Raw genomic sequence first — 16,996 nt, 5'->3', positions numbered from 1 at the left:
CAATAAGTATGAAATATCTAAACCACAAAGTTATCAACCACCTCACCAACAACAACACTGAACACCTTTTTGATTTCCATGTGCCCAACACACGTGGACATGCCTACAAAGTCAGAAAACAACACAGCTCCCATGACTTTCGGAAACATTTTTTCACGCTCAGAGTTGCTGAAGCATGGAACAAACTGCCTGCGTCAGTTGTTGACTGCCATGACACTGCATCCTTTAAGGCCCTCATGCTTTCCGAAATCCGCCGAAACTACACCTGATTATATATGCACTTTAGATGAGTTGTAGTGCACCTGAGCACTGTACACAATGTTTATTATTATTATTATTAAATAATAAAGTGAAAAGTAAAAAAATAGATGACTAAAAACATTTCTTTTTTTGTGCAGAAGCATTTCGTTCTGACGATTATGTTTAGGAAAGAAATATGGGATAAAGGGTTAAAATTAGGATGTGTAGGAAAGAAGTTCATTGAAATAGAAATATAACTGTCAGATTTAAATAAGTCAGGCATTGCATGCCATAAGGAGGACGTTTGGAAAAAGAAAACCGCAATAACTGATTATATCAATAGAAATTTTTCTTCTTTGAGGACACAAGTTGCATTCTCACCTGCCAGCAGTTGTCCCCGATGCCCTACAAAGCCCAGTAAACCTTCACATCTGGAGCAAGAGGGAGATACTCTCCTTCTTGTTTGGTTCTGAAACTGGACCTTTTCATCATCTCAGTAATTAATCAGAAATTGTTATCATTGGTGAAACGGCAAGGTACTCAATGCGGTTGATGAGAGCAGAGCCATCGTTATAAACACAAACATCGCAAAGCCCTTTCCTCCCTCAAATCGTCACAACTTGAGAAAAACCCTGCACAAAGTCCTCAACAAGGACGAACTTTCTCTGCAAGGCCTCAGGTAGGCAGCTGCATGTCAATTTGGGTGGGCAAGCAGCTGAGGTTTCCACAGCATAGCTTCAGCCAGAGGTGATCATTACCTCTAACAAAACTGATCAATGCCATTTTTACAACCACACATAACAATTCCGTCATTGGTAAACTGTACAACCCAACGTTCGTCCCTTCGACTGTTGGAAAACTTCTTTCTTCGCATAACAACAAGAATCAACAACAAAACTCCTCACTTATACAGAATAACAATTTTTATTGTATAAAGTGCAATAAATCAAAACAAATAAATCTGATGTAAGGGAATCATTTCATTTTCTTTCAAATCTGAATTCTATTTCGGTGATCAGAGTCTACTTAATTCGTCTTCAAAGATTTCTTAATTTGAACCTGGAAAATATAGTAAAACGTGAAATGACTGCTTATTTACCGAACGACAGTGCACAAACATGTATTTTTGTTTTTATATATTGTATATACAAAACATAAATATTTAACTATGCAGAATTCGATGTCATACAAAGCCTTGAAGAGGTGAGATCTAAGGGACCATTTTTTAGAAACATGTCTGTTAATGGAGTCCTTAAGACTGTAACATTCACATGTTGTACTCACAGGAACATTGTTAGAAATCCTGTTGCTGTGACGGACAGGATATCTATTATTGTAACATGTAGGATTTGTATTAAAATTGAGACATTCATGGAGGAGGAGTGGGAAATACAATACTAGTAGCAACATGGGGATTTCTGGTCTTTTAATCAGCAGACACCCCCACGCCAGAAACTCAACCATATAAGCACTGAAATGTGAAGTTATATATGATGATGATGATGAAACAATAAGTCAATGAGGGAGACTACATGGTTACTTGAAATAGCAACCAAATCTTCCTCAAACTACACATAACCAGAAGTGGATAATGGAGTCTTAGATACACTGTCTGTAAAAAAAATGTGGAGGAATGGTCACAATAGGAATGTCATTAAACACAGGATTAATGGATCATGATTGGCTTGGGGCTAAATAACAGCAACAAAAACCACAAAATGTTTAAGAAAATGAGACTGATGCCTACAGTGCTAAGCCATGGAAAACAGATGATAGTGATGATGATTTAAGATGTCACAGAAAAGTGGAGGCCTTACCTAATCTTACGTTTTCACTAAACCAGCAGCTTTCAGTTTCTCTACTAAATCTTCAACTGATTCCACCTTTTGACCAGCTTCTCTGACTGGAGGGTCCTCAATGGAGATTATCTTGTGCTTAGGAGTTACGTCAACACCAAAATCTGCAGCTTTCTTCTTGGCTAAAGGTTTCTTTTTAGCTTTCTGTGTGAAAGAATTGAAGGATAAAAGTAATCAAAAGTAGATAATAATAATGATTCCAAATTTTTTGCCATAAGGGCAGCTTGGGGGAAGGGATTAAGTCGATTACATCAACCCCAGTGCGTAACTGGTACTTATTTAATCGACCCCCCAAAAGGATGAAAGGCAAAGTCAACCTTGGCGGAATTAGAACCCAGAATGCAGCGATGAGTGAAATACCACAAAGCATCTTGGATGATGATGATGATGATGATTTCAGTTATAAAAAAAATGAAGGAAAATGAACAGGTTAGAAATTTATGAATTCATTTTCTTGACAATTTCAGATTTCGTTGTTTCATAAAAAATATTTTTGTTTCACTAAACACCCCAGGAGGGGAGTAAATTGAAACAAGAGACTTCTTCGTATATTATTCCTTATCAGTTGATGTTCAGTAAAAAGTTTCACTTACCATAATGTTTGGCAGAGTTGCATAACGAGGTTCGTTAAGCCTCAAATCAGCACTGACAACTGCAGGTAATTTCACTTCAATATCTTCTAATCCACCATCAATTTCACGGGTTACAGTCATCAAACCATCCTTTAGAGCAACTTTAGATGCAAATGTTGCCTTTACAAATAAAACAAATATTTTAAAATTAATTTCATTTCTTTTATTTTGTTCACTCAAAAAAAAAAAGTTTTCCTTTCAGTGTTCAACCCCAAAGAAAGTTTTTTTTTTAATTATCTTTTGCAACCCCTATCCACTCTCTTCCCTGTGTTCCTCTCCCCAGTCACTTTTATTCACTTCTCTCATTCCTCAACACTTGTTCTTCATTCATATCTCTCCCACCCCACTCTCCACAAACCCCTTGCAGCCTCTACCCACCCACACTCCCTGTTATGTTGCCCATTCACTTCTACCCACCTCCTACCTTAAGGGCCCTCCCTGACACTCCATCAACTCTATTTCATCTCTCATTTCAACCCCACAAAATGCTTTCTCCCTCCCTTCTACCTCTCCTGGCCCCTTTCATCTCCCAACATAAAGTCGAAGGGGATCTTAGTCTTTCGTGTGGTGTCTTTACTAGAGCTGCCCAGTCCACCCTGGAAAGTAGTCAGCATATACTAAAGCACTCCGTCAGTTACGATGGTTCCCCAGTTCATCTCAGTTTATTTGTTCTCAGTTGCTCATACATATAAGCAATACACATCCAGTCAAACATTACACATCCTGCCAAGCTCAGCATTGTGCTGTGTTTGTTTCTGTAAATCCACTCTCCATCCCCACCCCCCTTCATAAAGCTTAATTGCTAATGAAAGTAAGAGTCCCTACCTGTGGCCAGTCTAAAAGTGCTGCTGTCATCTGAGCAGTTTGGTTGCAGTCATCATCAATAGCCTGTTGGATACGAAAAAGAATTGTTGGGTGAATAAAGCTGTATGTATATGCACATATATACATATATGTGTGTGTGTGTGTGTATGGGCATGTGGTTAAGAAGCTTGCTTCCCAACCATGTGGTCTCGGGTCCAGTCCCTCAGCACAGCACCTTGGGCAAGTGTCTCCTACTACAGCCTCAGGATTTGGTAGATGGAAACTGAAAGAAGCCCATTGGAGATATATATATATATATATATGCAGTTAATGAAAACATCTAAATTTTTATCACTTCAAAATATTGCAATGATTTAAACACATGACAACCATCGTTGGCAGACTTCTCTATAATAATTGCATCTGTCCTTAAGTAACAATCAAGTGATTCTATTAATTGTGAAATATGGAACCTGTACCTGTTTTCCTAAAAGAACGACATCTATCTTTTCATCCTGGGCAATCTTTGCCAATATTTTGGAGATGTGGAATGGCTGTGCATTGAGATATTCTGCTGGTTTCATTTCAACATGAATGGCTTTGTCAGCACCCATTGCCAAAGCTGTCCGTAAGGTCTCCTGGAAACAGAAAACGGCACAGGAAAATTCAATGTTTCAATTCACAGTGTAAAGACCAAAGGAACTTATCTGAAAGGAATATTACAAAAGCAAAATTAGGACTTGTTAAGTTGTGAAATAAAAAGTTTGGTTCTTTTGTCATTTCAACTCAAACCTTTTTGTTTAACCTTTTTGCTTTTATATTCCTGTTGAGATGTTCTACTGTTTTTTTTTAAAATTAATGAAAAATTTAGTGAAATAACTTTGTCATTATTTGGAAGATAAATTAGCATAAAATTTTCAACAGAAAGTTTTAATTTAAACAACTTTCAAATAGGAAGTTTGCACCACAGACCAAAGAGCCGTCTCAGAGGAGTTGGTATCAAAAAGGGTTGACCCCAAGTCAGCCTTGATCCAGCTGATTAGTGACCAAAGGTATTCTAGCAATTACCATTCCATCTGTTCTCTCTCTCCTTCTTTGAAGATGCTATGGCATTGTTTGATTGGCATTTCCAGCAATGTGAACAGCCATTTACATACGTTGACACTTCCTACTCTCTTGTAAATGGAGGACCATTAAGGAAGAACACATTCAAAGAAACAGACATTACCTGTGACTGTGTTGGGCCACATGACACAGCGATGACTTCTTTGGCGATTTTCTTCTCCTTCATCCGGACGGCTTCCTCAATAGCAATTTCATCAAAAGGGTTCATGCTATGCTTCACCCCATCTGTTACCACCCCACTTTTGTCAGGTTTCACTCTGATCTGAAATAGTGAAGGAAAAAGTGGGGGAAAACGGCAAATAAAAAATATACACAGGCCATGTGTATACACACACACACACACACACACATATATATGACAGATCAAGCTAAGTAAAATTGTGGTCACCCACACATTAACAAGTACGTTGTTTATGGCCATGACCCCCACTCCTTCTTTGACTTGTGTAACATCTTGAGTTGCCAGTGCCACATGAAATGCACTTGTGTTGGTGCCATGCAAACCCACTCGTGCTGGTGGCACGTACAAAGCAGCCAGTGGAGCACTCTGTAAAGTAGTTGGTGTTAGGAAGGGCATCCATCTGTAGAAACCAAATCAAAAAGACAATTGGAGCCTGGTGCAGCTCTCCAGCTCCTGTCAAACTGTCCAACCCATGCCAGCAAGGAAAGCAGATATGAAATGAAGATGATGAGCCATATATAATCCAATGGAAAATTAACTTACTAAGAGGATTTACCAGTGGAAATGCTTTTTTGAAATGTTAGATCAACAATACAACTGTCATTGGTTTTATGTCCATTTTTCAATGCTTGCATGGGTCGGAAGGAATCCCTTGAGGCCGATTCTTCTATGGCTGAATACTCTTCCAGATGCCAACTCTCACCTGTCTCCAAGTAAGGTAACATTTCCCTGCAGCTGGGCAAATTTTCACAGACTATTCCTTTCTACTAAAAGCACAAGCCCTGGCATTTTGGGGGAAGGGGACCAGTTATTGACATTGACCCTGGTCCTCAACTGGTTCTTATTTCGATGACCCACAAAGGGTGACAGGCAAAGTCGACCTTGGTGGAATTTGAACTCTGAACATAAAGACAGACAAAACGCAGTCAACAGTGGTGCTTGTTTACGACTATCACGAGATGCCGAGATAAGCAAACACAGACACTGCCATGATGCACACATACACGTCTATACATAAACGATGGGCTTCTTTGTTGCTGCTTACCAAATCCACTTGCAAGGCTTTGATCGGCCTAGGGCTATAGTAGAAAACTTTTGAGGTGCCATGAGGTGAGACTGAACCCTAAACCACATATTTAGGAAGCACAAATGTTAACCACTCAGCCAAGCCAAGCCTTTGCTGAGCTGTTTATAGACATCTGGGTACATATAAAGATGTGTTGTTGTCATCTAGCCTCTCTTCAGCCTTATACGAGCTGATCTATGGCAATCCAGCCATGACTATCCTGACTTTTATTAGGGTAGTGAGCTGCAGACTACGTTATCCAATGTGTCCTATGTTGAAGACAGTTGTGATTTGAGGGAAATTTGACTGCTATTTTTAGCAGATCCTGTGAATGGTGAGCTCTGAAGCATAAAAACAATGTACGCTATTTCTTGTCACAGCGATCTATGCCATTATTAGTCCAATATTTCAAGAGACCAACTTTGTTTATCCTTAGATACAGAAATTAAAGGCAAGCAGCGGACCCGATTCTCAGAGAATTCACGTCTACCTTACGTGACTGATTAGAACTTAACCCGAACGCTAAACTTTATTGAGGTCAAGGGGAATAACCAGCCCAAGTCAGAAACTAGAACACCGAAACCGTTTTAGTCAATCATTTATTTTTTAGATGCCTTTTCAGAGAAGAAAATTAAACTATGTAAATCTATGTAGACCCATTCATTCAACCAAAGTACAAAATCATTGGAAATATTTTTGCAAGAGGGTGAGTGGGGATGATCGAGTATCTGTGGGTGTAAGTTCCTGGAGAGGTGAGTTACTGGCGTTCATTTTTTCAATTTATAGTTTCTATTAATCTTTTTAAGGGTGAACGTCAACATTTAACAGTATTGAAAGTTAGTTATTGCTTAGGATCAAGGAGACTTATAATCAAATGACATTCAAGCTAGACTATCTTGTCTAATGACATAGCTTATCTAATGGTGAGGTGTCATTTGAACGAAATTTGGCTGCTATTTCTAGTAGGTCGGACGACTACAGAAAGGCTTTCTTCTTTGTCTTGTCAACTTTATGGGAATCAAGGAGCATTTAATGAATAGAATTCGTGTATAAACAATAAAATCCAATTCAAGGTACAGCTCCTTTATGGGGCCAAAAATGGGTGTGTCAGCTGTCGGCGTAAAAGAAAAAGAAAACAGCGCTGGCAATCGTAAGAGGTTATCTCAGAAAAAAGGGGCGGTTTGAGAGATTAACGACAATCGATAACAGAGTGGAGCTAAAGAAATAAAAAGATTAGAATGTCAAATCTACAAAAAAAAAAAAGCTGTCAACAAATGTCTTTGGATTCCACCCGAGGGATTTGTTGGGACGAATCTTCATCAGGAATGTTTATGTAAGCGTTTGATCCGGGGGTGAAGCAACCAGATCTGAACATTTGATTCCCTGCATTAAATTGAATCACATTTAAACCCATCACTTACGTAACCCAACACGAAATAAGCGGGACACAGTCTGAAAGCCACCTTCGATCTGCCTTGGGGTGGTAAGGATTCTAAAATCCTGTAAACCTGGCGTGATTTATGTGAGGGGAAGGGACTGGGAACAGGATTTCCCCGAAGGGTTACATCATGAAAAGTCTATCGGAGGATGAGATCCAGTTGGAGTCTACCGAATCCAGAGCAGCAATCTGTTTAATAACGAAATGACAACTGTGGGTACACCAGGTGTAGTGTCCTAGGTAAGGGCATTCGCGAAATATAACGGAATATTACAGGATACTTGTTTCAGAGCAAGCATAAATGTGAGACAAGTACGAGAGAAACAATCTATTCAATAAAGTCTGAACAGTAAATCCGACGAAGAGAAACGAAACAAGTGAGACGATGCGATATAAAAATGATTTGGAAGAGCGCAAGGGCAAAGGTCATTGTACGATACTCAGAGGTACAAACCTTGGAATATATATCTAAACATAAGGGCAAATAAATACAGGCGGTTCCTTATAATACAGAGGGACATTCCTCAACGAAACAAGTTCAAATAAACAACAGAAACTCACAGAAACAATAAAAACAGATTCGAATAAGAAAAGGTGAAAGAAAAGTTTCTTCTTCTCAAGAATTTGATAGAAAAAAGAAGGATTTTCTCTCTGAAAACTCATTCATTAGCAATCATATTAAATGGAAACGAAACCCGAGTGTTGCCTGCTCGTTCGGTCTCTCTTTCTGGTGTAGAGACATTCGTATTTACCTTCACAGCGTAATCAATGACTCGTTTCACGCCGACCAAAACACGAAGCGAAGACATTTCCGATCCGTCGTCGTCCTCCGCCAAACACACACTCTTTCGATCTTCTCTTTGTAAAGAGTTACACGTTTCACAAACAAAGCCACAACTTCCGGTCGTCCGCTGCACGTGCTTTTTCGTTCCCGGAATTTCTTTTTTTCTAAATAAAATGACTCAAAGTTGGATGTTTTTTGGGAATAGACATCGACCGATCAGTACTTTATTTTATCGATCTCGCAAGGGCAGAAGACAAAGTTGACAGAGACTGGATTTAAATTAAAGGGATGCGATTAAATACCGATGCTTGAATGGATATTTAGGTGAATCGACGCAACTCTTTACCTCAGACTGGAATCATTAAGTTGTATGAAGAGACGACATGTATAAAAGAATTTGGATGATTCGATTACACTAAACAGTTGAATCGAGGGAAACTGGCGATGGTCTCCGCAGGCAATTAGTAAGTATAACTTGTGCAAAAGTAGAACAGATTGGTTTGAGGAAGAGAAAAAGTCAGACATTTCGGGTAGAACCATTTCCAAACGAAGGCTTTACCCGGAATATTAAACTTTTCACCCCATTAAAAGAAACTTTTGAAAAGTATTTTATTTGGAAGGATTATCACATTTTTTGTGTTTCAAACACGAAGCTGTTTAATACTTGACGCCTGTTTAAAGGTCCCAGATTTGACTTCGCTTATCTTAGATCTCTGACATGGAGATGATCTCTTTTAATCTACTCGCTTTTTCTCTTCCTCTTCTCCCTTCGCATCTTTTTAATCGTTATTTTCATCACCATTATCATCGATTCTGCAACAGTCATTCTCCACAGTCAGCATATTCACCAAACTGTCCTTCTTTGTATTTCTTCCCGTGTGTGTGTGCATCAACGGACCTGTAGCACTTACACCCCACTCCTTTTCGTAGGATAAGGGTGTATGTACTTCCAAGTCTTCTTATATAACTGGTATTCCTATACATTGCAGTAGGAAATTATTTAGGGCGCAAAAAAAGGTAAAGAAATGTATTTTCTTAAGCATCGTAAATTACGATTTTTAATTTTATATTTCAGATTTATGTGAGATTATGATTCTTACGAACCGACCCACCGATATTCTGTCCCTGTTCCCTCTTGTACTCATCTTCTTGTACTTTGAGAGTACACCCTGACACCTCGTTACTACCATCTTTATCTCTTTTACCAGCTCCACCCGCCCTTACGTTGCGCTCCTTCATCGCAAGACACCTGTCCCTTTACCATACTACTTTGAACTCTTAACACTCGCCACAAAGCCCCTTCCCTTTCTACTACACCCCTACTCACTCAAGGGAGGCGTTTTCCTTGTCTTGTCAGTTACTTGAAAGCATTACGAGTGTCAGGGACATACAGACACACACAAAAGAAAAACCCACCCTGTACATTCTGTAAAATGGTTGGCATTAGGAATGACATCCAAGCGTAGCAGACATTGGAGCCCAGCGCAGTCTTCCGTCTCGTTGGATCCTGTTGAACCAACCAAAATCATGCAAGCATGGAAAACGCACAATAGTAATGACTTACTATTTTGCATATCTATGAAGATATTGTCCAACGTACGTGTCCATCTTGTAAGACTACATGATAGTGCGTGATTTGAGGGAAATCTAGCTGCTATTTTTATCAGGCTCAGCAGCTGAATAAAACTCTTATTGGTTTGGGCTAGAGGGAATAGTACGCTCTGCTGGATGTGCAATGTCAATCAGTCATCATCATCGTTTAACGTCCATTTTCCTTGCTGGCATGGGTTGGATGGTTTGACTAAGGTCTGGAAAGCCATTGGCTGTGCCAAACTCCAATCTGATCTGGCAATGTTTCTACAGCTGGATGCCCTTCCTAACACCAACCACTCAGAGAGTGTAGTGGGTGCTTTTTACATACTGCCAACATGGGAGCCAGTCAAGTGTGCCTAGCATCGATCATGTTTGGATGGTGCTTTTTATGTGCCACCAGCACTGGAGCCAGTCAGGAGAAACGAGCATTGACCACGTTCGGATGGTGCTTTTTATGTGTCACTGGCACAGATATCAATCAGGTTGACCTGGCATTGACCACGTTTGGATGGTGCTTTTTATGTGCCACCAGCACAGGAGCCAGTCAGAGGTCACTGGCATCAACCACGTTTAGATGGTGCATTTTATGTTCCACCGGCATGGGAACCAGTCAGTGGGCACTGGCCACAGCTACAAATTTTGTTTTACTTGAGTCAACAGATTTTCTCAAGCACATAATATCGGCCGACGAATCAAGGGTACTCTTAAAAGGGCCGGACATGCAACAATGGTACCAGCCAAGGCTGTGATCTCACTTTAATTGCTAGGTCTTCTCAATCACAGCATATCTCCAAAGGTCTCAGTCTCCTGTCATTGCCTCTGTGAGGCCCAATGTTCGAAGATCATGCTTCACCACCTCATCCCATGTCTTCCTGGGTCTACCTCTTCCACATTTAGGGTGTGGCACTTCTTCACACAGTTGTCCTCTTCCATTCGCAACACATGACCATACCAGCGCAGCCGTCTCTCTTGCACACCACATCTGATGCTTCTTATGTCCAACTTGTCTCTCAAGGTACTCACACTCTGTTGTGTATACACACTGACATTACACATCCAGCGGATCATACTAGCTTCATTTCTTTCAAGCCTACGTAGGTCCTCAGCAGTCATGGTTCATGTTTCACTGCTTTGTAGCATGGCAGTTTGCACACATGTATCATAGAGTCTACCTTTCATCCTGAGCGAGAGGTCCTTAGTTGCCAGCAGAAGTAGGAGCTCCCTGAACCTTGCCCAGGCTATTCTTATTCTAGCCACTACACTCTCAGAGCATCTTCCCCCACTACGGACTTGGTTGCCTAGGTAGAAGAAGCTAGCAATTACTTTTAGTTTCTCCCCCTGGCATATGATGGAATCTGTTTTCTGTGCATCTTCAGTGTCTATTGCCCCTGTGCATCTACAACACACAAAAACTATCTTCCTGGTTAACTTTCCTTTGTTATTGCTGCACCTTATATGTGTCCATAGCTTACACCAGGTACATCGTATGGAGTTTCTACAGATCGAGCAGGGTCATCTACCTGAAGGGATTTGTGATTTGTCAGCCTTCCTACTTACTGAGACTTTGGTTTTTGCTAGGTTAACCCTAAGGCCCTTTGATTCTAGACCTTGCTTCCACACCCTAAACTTCATCTCTAATTCTGGTAGTGATTCAGCTATGAACGCAAGGTCATCAGCATAGAAGAGCTCCCAGGGGCAGCCTGACTTGAATTCCTCTGTCATTGCCTGGAGGACTATGATGAATAAGAGGGAGCTGAGGACTGATCCTTGGTGAACCCCTACTTCTACCCAGAATTCTCCACTATACTCGTTGCCAACCCTCACCTTACTGACAGCATTCGTGTACAGGGCCTGTACAGCTCTTACTAACCACTTGTCTATCCCCAGTTTTCACAGTGACCACCAGATAAGGGATCGGCGGTCCCTGTCAGAGGCTTTCTCCAAGTCAACAAAAGCCAAATACAGAGGTTTATCTTTGGCTAGATATTTCTCCTGCAGTTGCCTTACCAGAAATATAGCATCAGTGGTGCTTCTCCCTGGCACAAAACCAAACTGCATCTCATCTAGGCTAACTCTCTCCCTAATTAGTTAGGCTATGACCCTCTCTGTAACTTTCATAACTTGATCCAATAATTTGATACCCCTGTAGTTATTTCTATCTAAAGCATCACCTTTCCCCTTGTAGTAGTTGACTATGGTGCTGCTACACCAGTCATTGGGTATGACTCCTTCATGAACCACCTGATTTATGATGTGGGTGACAAGAACATAACCCACACCACCCAATATTTTAAACATCTCAGCGGTGATTCCTGATGGGCCAGGTGCTTTCCCTGTCTTAATTGCTTATCTACTAGGGTGCTATTGATTCGGGTAGCTGGTCCCTCAATTGGGTCAACCTTTGGCAGACTCTCCTCCTCCCATTAATTCTCCACATTCAGCAGTCTTTCATAATGGCATCTCCAAGGCTCTTTCTTTGCAAAATCATTAAACACAAGGGCACCATCATCCATGTGGACACATTTCTCTCCTATGACATCACAGTTTCCTCTCACACACTGTCCTGCAATCCGAAATACTTCAGTTCTTTGGTCCTCATGTTGCTGAACATTGGCAAACTCCTTTTCTGCTACTCCCTTGGCTATGTATACCTGTCAGTGTGCACGTATAACAGAGTGTAAGCGTCTTGAGAGAAAAATTGGGCATAAGAGGCATTACATGTGGTGTACTATGCTGGTATGGTCCTGTGATGTGTTTGGACGAGGGCAGCTGAATAAAGAAGTGCCTAACTGTGGAGGGAACCTGTTGAAGAAGTAGACCCAGGAAGACATAGGACAAGGTAGTGAAGCATGAGCTTCAGAGGTTTAGCTTCACAGAGTGGATGATGTGTGATGGAGACGTTTGGCAATTTGATTGAGAAGACATGTCAAGCGAAGTGAAGTCATGGCCAGTGTTGGTGACACATAAAAAGCACCCACCACACTCTCGGAGTGGTTGGCATTTGGAAGGGCATCCAACCATAGAAATCAAGCCACACCAGACTTGGGCCTGGTACAGCTCTCTGGTTTACCAGTTCTAGTCAAACAGCCAGCATGGAAAACATGCTAAATGATGATGATGATATCATCATTGTTGTTTAACGTCCGCTTTCCATGCTGGCATGGGTTGGACGAATGACTGAGGGCTGGCGAACCAGATGGCTGCACCAGGCTTCAATCTTGATCTGGCAGAGTTTCTACAGCTGGATGCCCTTCCTAACGCCAACCACTCCGAGAGTGTAGTGGGTGCTTTTACATACCACTGGCACGGGGCCAGTCAGGCGGTACTGGTAACGGTCAGACTCGAATGGTGTCTTTTCATGTGCCACCGGCACGGAGGCCAGATAGCCGCTCTGGGATATGACAGGAGGGTTTATTAAAGCTTTTGTTAGATATATGCCCTGTTCTGAAGTGTCCCCAATCCCACTACACTATTGTGATCACCATTCCTGAGAAGTGTTGATGTAAAGGCTGCCATGTGTGTGTGTACTTTTACTTTTGCCTAAGTGTTGGTCATTTAGTAGGTTACTAAGAAGAAAGGATGGTCAAGAGATTGTAGAGAGAGAGGTGGGGGGGGAGATAATGTATTAAGGAGTGGAAGTTTACAGTGGAGAACAAAAACACTTGAGATAATATTGAACGGTCTTTGTTGTTCTAGAAATAGCAGCCAAACCCTTATCATGTGGAATCCAACTGTCTCAAGAACAGAGACTTATTAGATAAAGTAACCTTAAGTAACGACATAATAAAAGACTTGATGGTCACATTTGGAATATCCTTCAATCACTAACGTAGCTGGGTGGAGGGGGGCGGACGGTAGGGGCGGTCAGCACTTTTCATCCTGTTGTAGGCTTTTGCTGTTAGGAGCCTCTGGAAGTCATGTCTCTACGACCTTCACAGGTGTAGTGGATAGATGGATGGGTGAGTGTGATTTGAGGAAGATTTGGCTGATATTTCTAGCAGATCGACAAAGAAAACTGTTTAAATTTTCGAGAGGCCCTTACTAAGTTCGTGGAAAGGAAGAAACGAAAGTTATGATTTCCATGTTTTTCTCAAAGGTATTAAACATCGTTAAAAAGTCAAATAGTTACAAAATATATCTAAATGTGTGTAGAGAGAAGAGAGTCTGACGAAACAAGCTTTGATCTGCGTTGGTAAATCAAAAAAAGAAGACAACAAGATCATCGTGTTCTGTGAAAATCTAAAATTTCAACAGACTGCTCTTGGAAGAAATGAAAGAGTGTTGTTCTTGTTGTTTCGGGCCAGGTCAGTTCTGATTGAGTCGACCCTTATCATCAAAGATATATATTCTAGCCATCTTTTTCCCTTTTTCTTTCTTTATTTTATTTTTATTCTTCGTTTTTGCAATGTTGGTGGATCGAGAAATGAGTTATGTTTTCTGTCAGTCTTTTTTACAAAGAAAAATACGATGGAATGTTGTAGATGAAGTTATTTTTGGCAGTGGGGCAAATACGAAGCGAAATAGTTGGAGAAAACTAAGAATTGGAACTTGGTTCGCTCGCCAACTTCATCGACGAACCAACGAGGGCAAGCCCCTACATAGAACTGCTAGAAATAGCAGTCAAATATCCTTCAAATCACACCCTGCCATCGTAACAAAAACACAAAACAACTTGACATAAAGATGGGATTGTTATGGTTTTTACTTCCTTAGATCGTAAGTCTGTTTGTAGGGGGCCTGGCCGGGGTCTTCACAAAAACACTTGCCTTGATATCCAATAAAATAAACACTATTTTCAGTGACCTTTAATGGTAATGTCCTGTTCAGTGGAAGTGAGAGCGAAAGAGAAAAAGAGACAATGTGTGTATGTAAGAGAGAAGAGAGAGAGAGAGAGAGCGAGAGAAAGAAAGAAAGAAAGATAGAAGAATAAAGAGAGAAAGAAAGAAAGAAGAATAAAGTGAGAGAGAAAGAGGGGGGAGTGTTACATTTTCGAAAACGCGATTTCGCAAACTGTTGAGTTTCTCAAAGGTAAAGGACAGTTATTTTATCTCCGTTCAACCTTCACCCGGTTAATCTTCTCCCGGTTAATCTTCACCCGTTAATCTTCACCCCGTTAATCTTCTCCCCACCCTATTATTTTTCACGTTTTGTTCTTATTTTATTTATTTACTTTGAAGAAATAGTTTTCTTTTGACAACTTTGAATTTATTTTGCTAGAATTTTGATGCTCATAATTTAGGAAGGACTCAAAGCACAATCTCTGGACGTTGCTCTTTCTTTTCTCAAACCAGTCGAGGTTTGTTTCGTGTCCCCCAAATTACTTTTCCTCTCTGCACCGATGTGGAGAAAAGTATTATTCTTGGGGACATCAATTGCTTTAGAAAAAGAAAAAGAAGTGAAATATAGTCAAGCAACAACCGGCGAGTTTGTTTATGATTAATTACGATTCTTCCCAAATATAACAACATTTATTTATTCGCTACTCTGAGGATTAACCGTTTACTGTTCCGGCAGTCGGAGTCTTTGGCTCGTCTTCCATTTCCATTCTTCATTTGACAATTTTTATTTCACTCGCGCCTATTATTTTGCTGATCAACAAGTGACCAATACAGAATTCCATCTAATCGAAATCTGGGGCCGTTTTACCCCTTCTTTGCTAAAAGGACTGGACATGATGCAACCTGATGTTGACGAACCGGATCACGGAATTCATTTGGAATCGTTTTCTATGTGTTTTTTTTTTAAGAAACCACTTGTTAACGTTTGTTTATATATGTATATATATATTTGTGGCCACAACATGCCGCTCGGTTGTTTAACATCAACAACCAGTCGTTGCTCCGTCCCTAGCGGAGTTCCATCATTGTTGCAATCATTCGAAATGGTCACCCACCACCGTTGGTTTCCTGCCTCTCTTAAATTAAGCCCTGCGGGTATTCAAGCTGGTTATCAATTGCATCAACCTCGCCACCCGGGGTATGCCTTCAGAAATCATAGACATTTATTAATAAATATTTCCCAACACGAATTTCGTTGGTGTTGTTTAGCTACGACCCCGTCAATTCAGCCCTGAGCGAGCAGAAATATGATCAAAGACATCCCAGCTATGTCTACACTCTCTGTTATTCAGACTACACGACACACTTTGTACTTTAAGACTGTAAAGTATAAGAGCAGGGAAGTTTGACATGAAGTGAAAAGACAAAAACGCTAATTGTCGGTTGAGTTTTAAACACCGAAGTTCTTTATAATTAATTAGTTGCTCGTTAGCTGGTTATTAATTAAACCTCGAGTTTACAGGAATATTTCGAGATTTTGTGCCTTCAAACATCGCAGTTAGGGCTTCTCTAAAAATGATGTGACACTATAAATAAACTGTTTTTTGTTAAACATCGTTTGACAGTTAAAAAACAACAATAACAACAAAACATTCAGGCGTGTGTGTGTATCATCATCATCATCATCATCATCCTTTAACGACCATGCTGGCATGGGTTGGACGGTCTGACAGGAGCTGATAAGCCAGAGGGCTGCATCAAGCTCCCCTATCTGTTTTGGTCTGTTTTACGGCTGGATGTCCACCCTCATGCCAACCACCAGCACAGTCTACGGGGAGATTGGAAAGTGACTCCCTTTTTTTGGAATACTTATAAATTATTTCATCATCAGTAATTTTTTTCTCAAATATTTTTGTTTGTTTTTTGAAGTATGAGAATCTGATTTGTAATTACATTATTGGCCTTGTCTGTGACTGCCTGACTGCCCACTTGGCCAGGAGATGGATGGCTCATTGGGATCCGCATGAGTGGTCAGCCATGAATCCAAACTTAACACCCTCTGACTTCTTTCTTTGGTGTTGGTTAAAGGAACAAGTCTACTGTACCAAACCGAAGACTTTGGAAGAAGTTGAAGGGTGAATGCGACAGGTTGTCTCTTCTTCCCTCCCACAAGAGTTCCTGGTGATGAAATCAGTTGCCACGGTTCCTGGGCAACTCAAGAAGCTGGTGGCGACACATGGAGCCCATATCGGATTCTAAATAAAACCTCAAGCTAAAAGCTTTCCTCTTATATTCAGTTTTTGTAAAAATTACAATTAATAAATAATTCATAAGTATTTTAAAATTGGGAGTTACTTTTCAATCACTCTGTACACACACACACACACACACACACACACACATATTGCGAAAACATAAGGAAAATTAGAAAATGTTTTGAGGATTTTATCATAGAAAACAGTTTAAATACTTTTTGCATAAAATCCGCATAATGATGTA

The 16,996-nt window shown here is 40.6% G+C and overlaps 2 protein-coding genes across 6 annotated transcripts in view; one reads left to right on the top strand and one right to left on the bottom strand.

Annotated features, from left to right (window-relative positions):
- Nucleotides 1–1,145: 1,145 nt before the first annotated feature.
- On the bottom strand, nt 1,146–8,251 carry LOC115221463 (electron transfer flavoprotein subunit beta). The gene is made up of 7 exons (XM_029791646.2): nt 8,095–8,251; nt 4,761–4,919; nt 4,012–4,170; nt 3,554–3,616; nt 2,690–2,848; nt 2,058–2,240; nt 1,146–1,299 (listed from the first exon to the last, which is right to left on the bottom strand). The coding sequence occupies exons 1-6, from the start codon at nt 8,149–8,151 to the stop codon at nt 2,064–2,066; spliced, it is 774 nt and encodes a 257-aa protein (XP_029647506.1). The 5' UTR covers nt 8,152–8,251; the 3' UTR covers nt 1,146–1,299; nt 2,058–2,063.
- LOC115221608 (phosphatidylglycerophosphatase and protein-tyrosine phosphatase 1-like) overlaps nt 6,500–16,996 on the top strand; it is an 18,748-nt gene continuing 8,251 nt past the window's right edge. Inside the window, exon 1 of one of the 5 annotated variants that reach the window (XM_036511072.1) lies at nt 6,500–6,656. In XM_036511072.1, the coding sequence (XP_036366965.1) occupies nt 6,515–6,656 (142 nt within the window). In that variant the 5' untranslated portion in view covers nt 6,500–6,514. Of the gene's footprint in view, nt 6,657–8,396; nt 8,595–13,974; nt 14,024–14,601; nt 14,748–16,996 lie in introns of those variants that run through there. The other 4 variants (XM_036511075.1, XM_036511074.1, XM_036511073.1 and 1 more) reach the window with 4 other exon arrangements.

The sequence above is a fragment of the Octopus sinensis genome, linkage group LG18, assembly GCF_006345805.1.
Source record: "Octopus sinensis linkage group LG18, ASM634580v1, whole genome shotgun sequence".
Taxonomy (NCBI): domain Eukaryota; kingdom Metazoa; phylum Mollusca; class Cephalopoda; order Octopoda; family Octopodidae; genus Octopus; species Octopus sinensis.
Note: the sequence above shows the minus strand (reverse complement) of the source record. Positions and strands in the feature narration are given on the sequence as shown.

Excerpts from the sequence above, each read along its gene's own strand:
- LOC115221463 (XM_029791646.2), bottom strand. The coding sequence starts at position 8,151 with ATGTCTTCGCTTCGTGTTTTGGTCGGCGTGAAACGAGTCATTGATTAC. Across the intron at positions 4,920-8,094 it reads TCATTGATTACGCTGTGAAG|ATCAGAGTGAAACCTGACAA; the intron begins GTAAATACGAAT and ends TCACTATTTCAG. Across the intron at positions 2,849-3,553 it reads CACTTTTAGACTGGCCACAG|GCAACATTTGCATCTAAAGT; the intron begins GTAGGGACTCTT and ends TTATTTGTAAAG.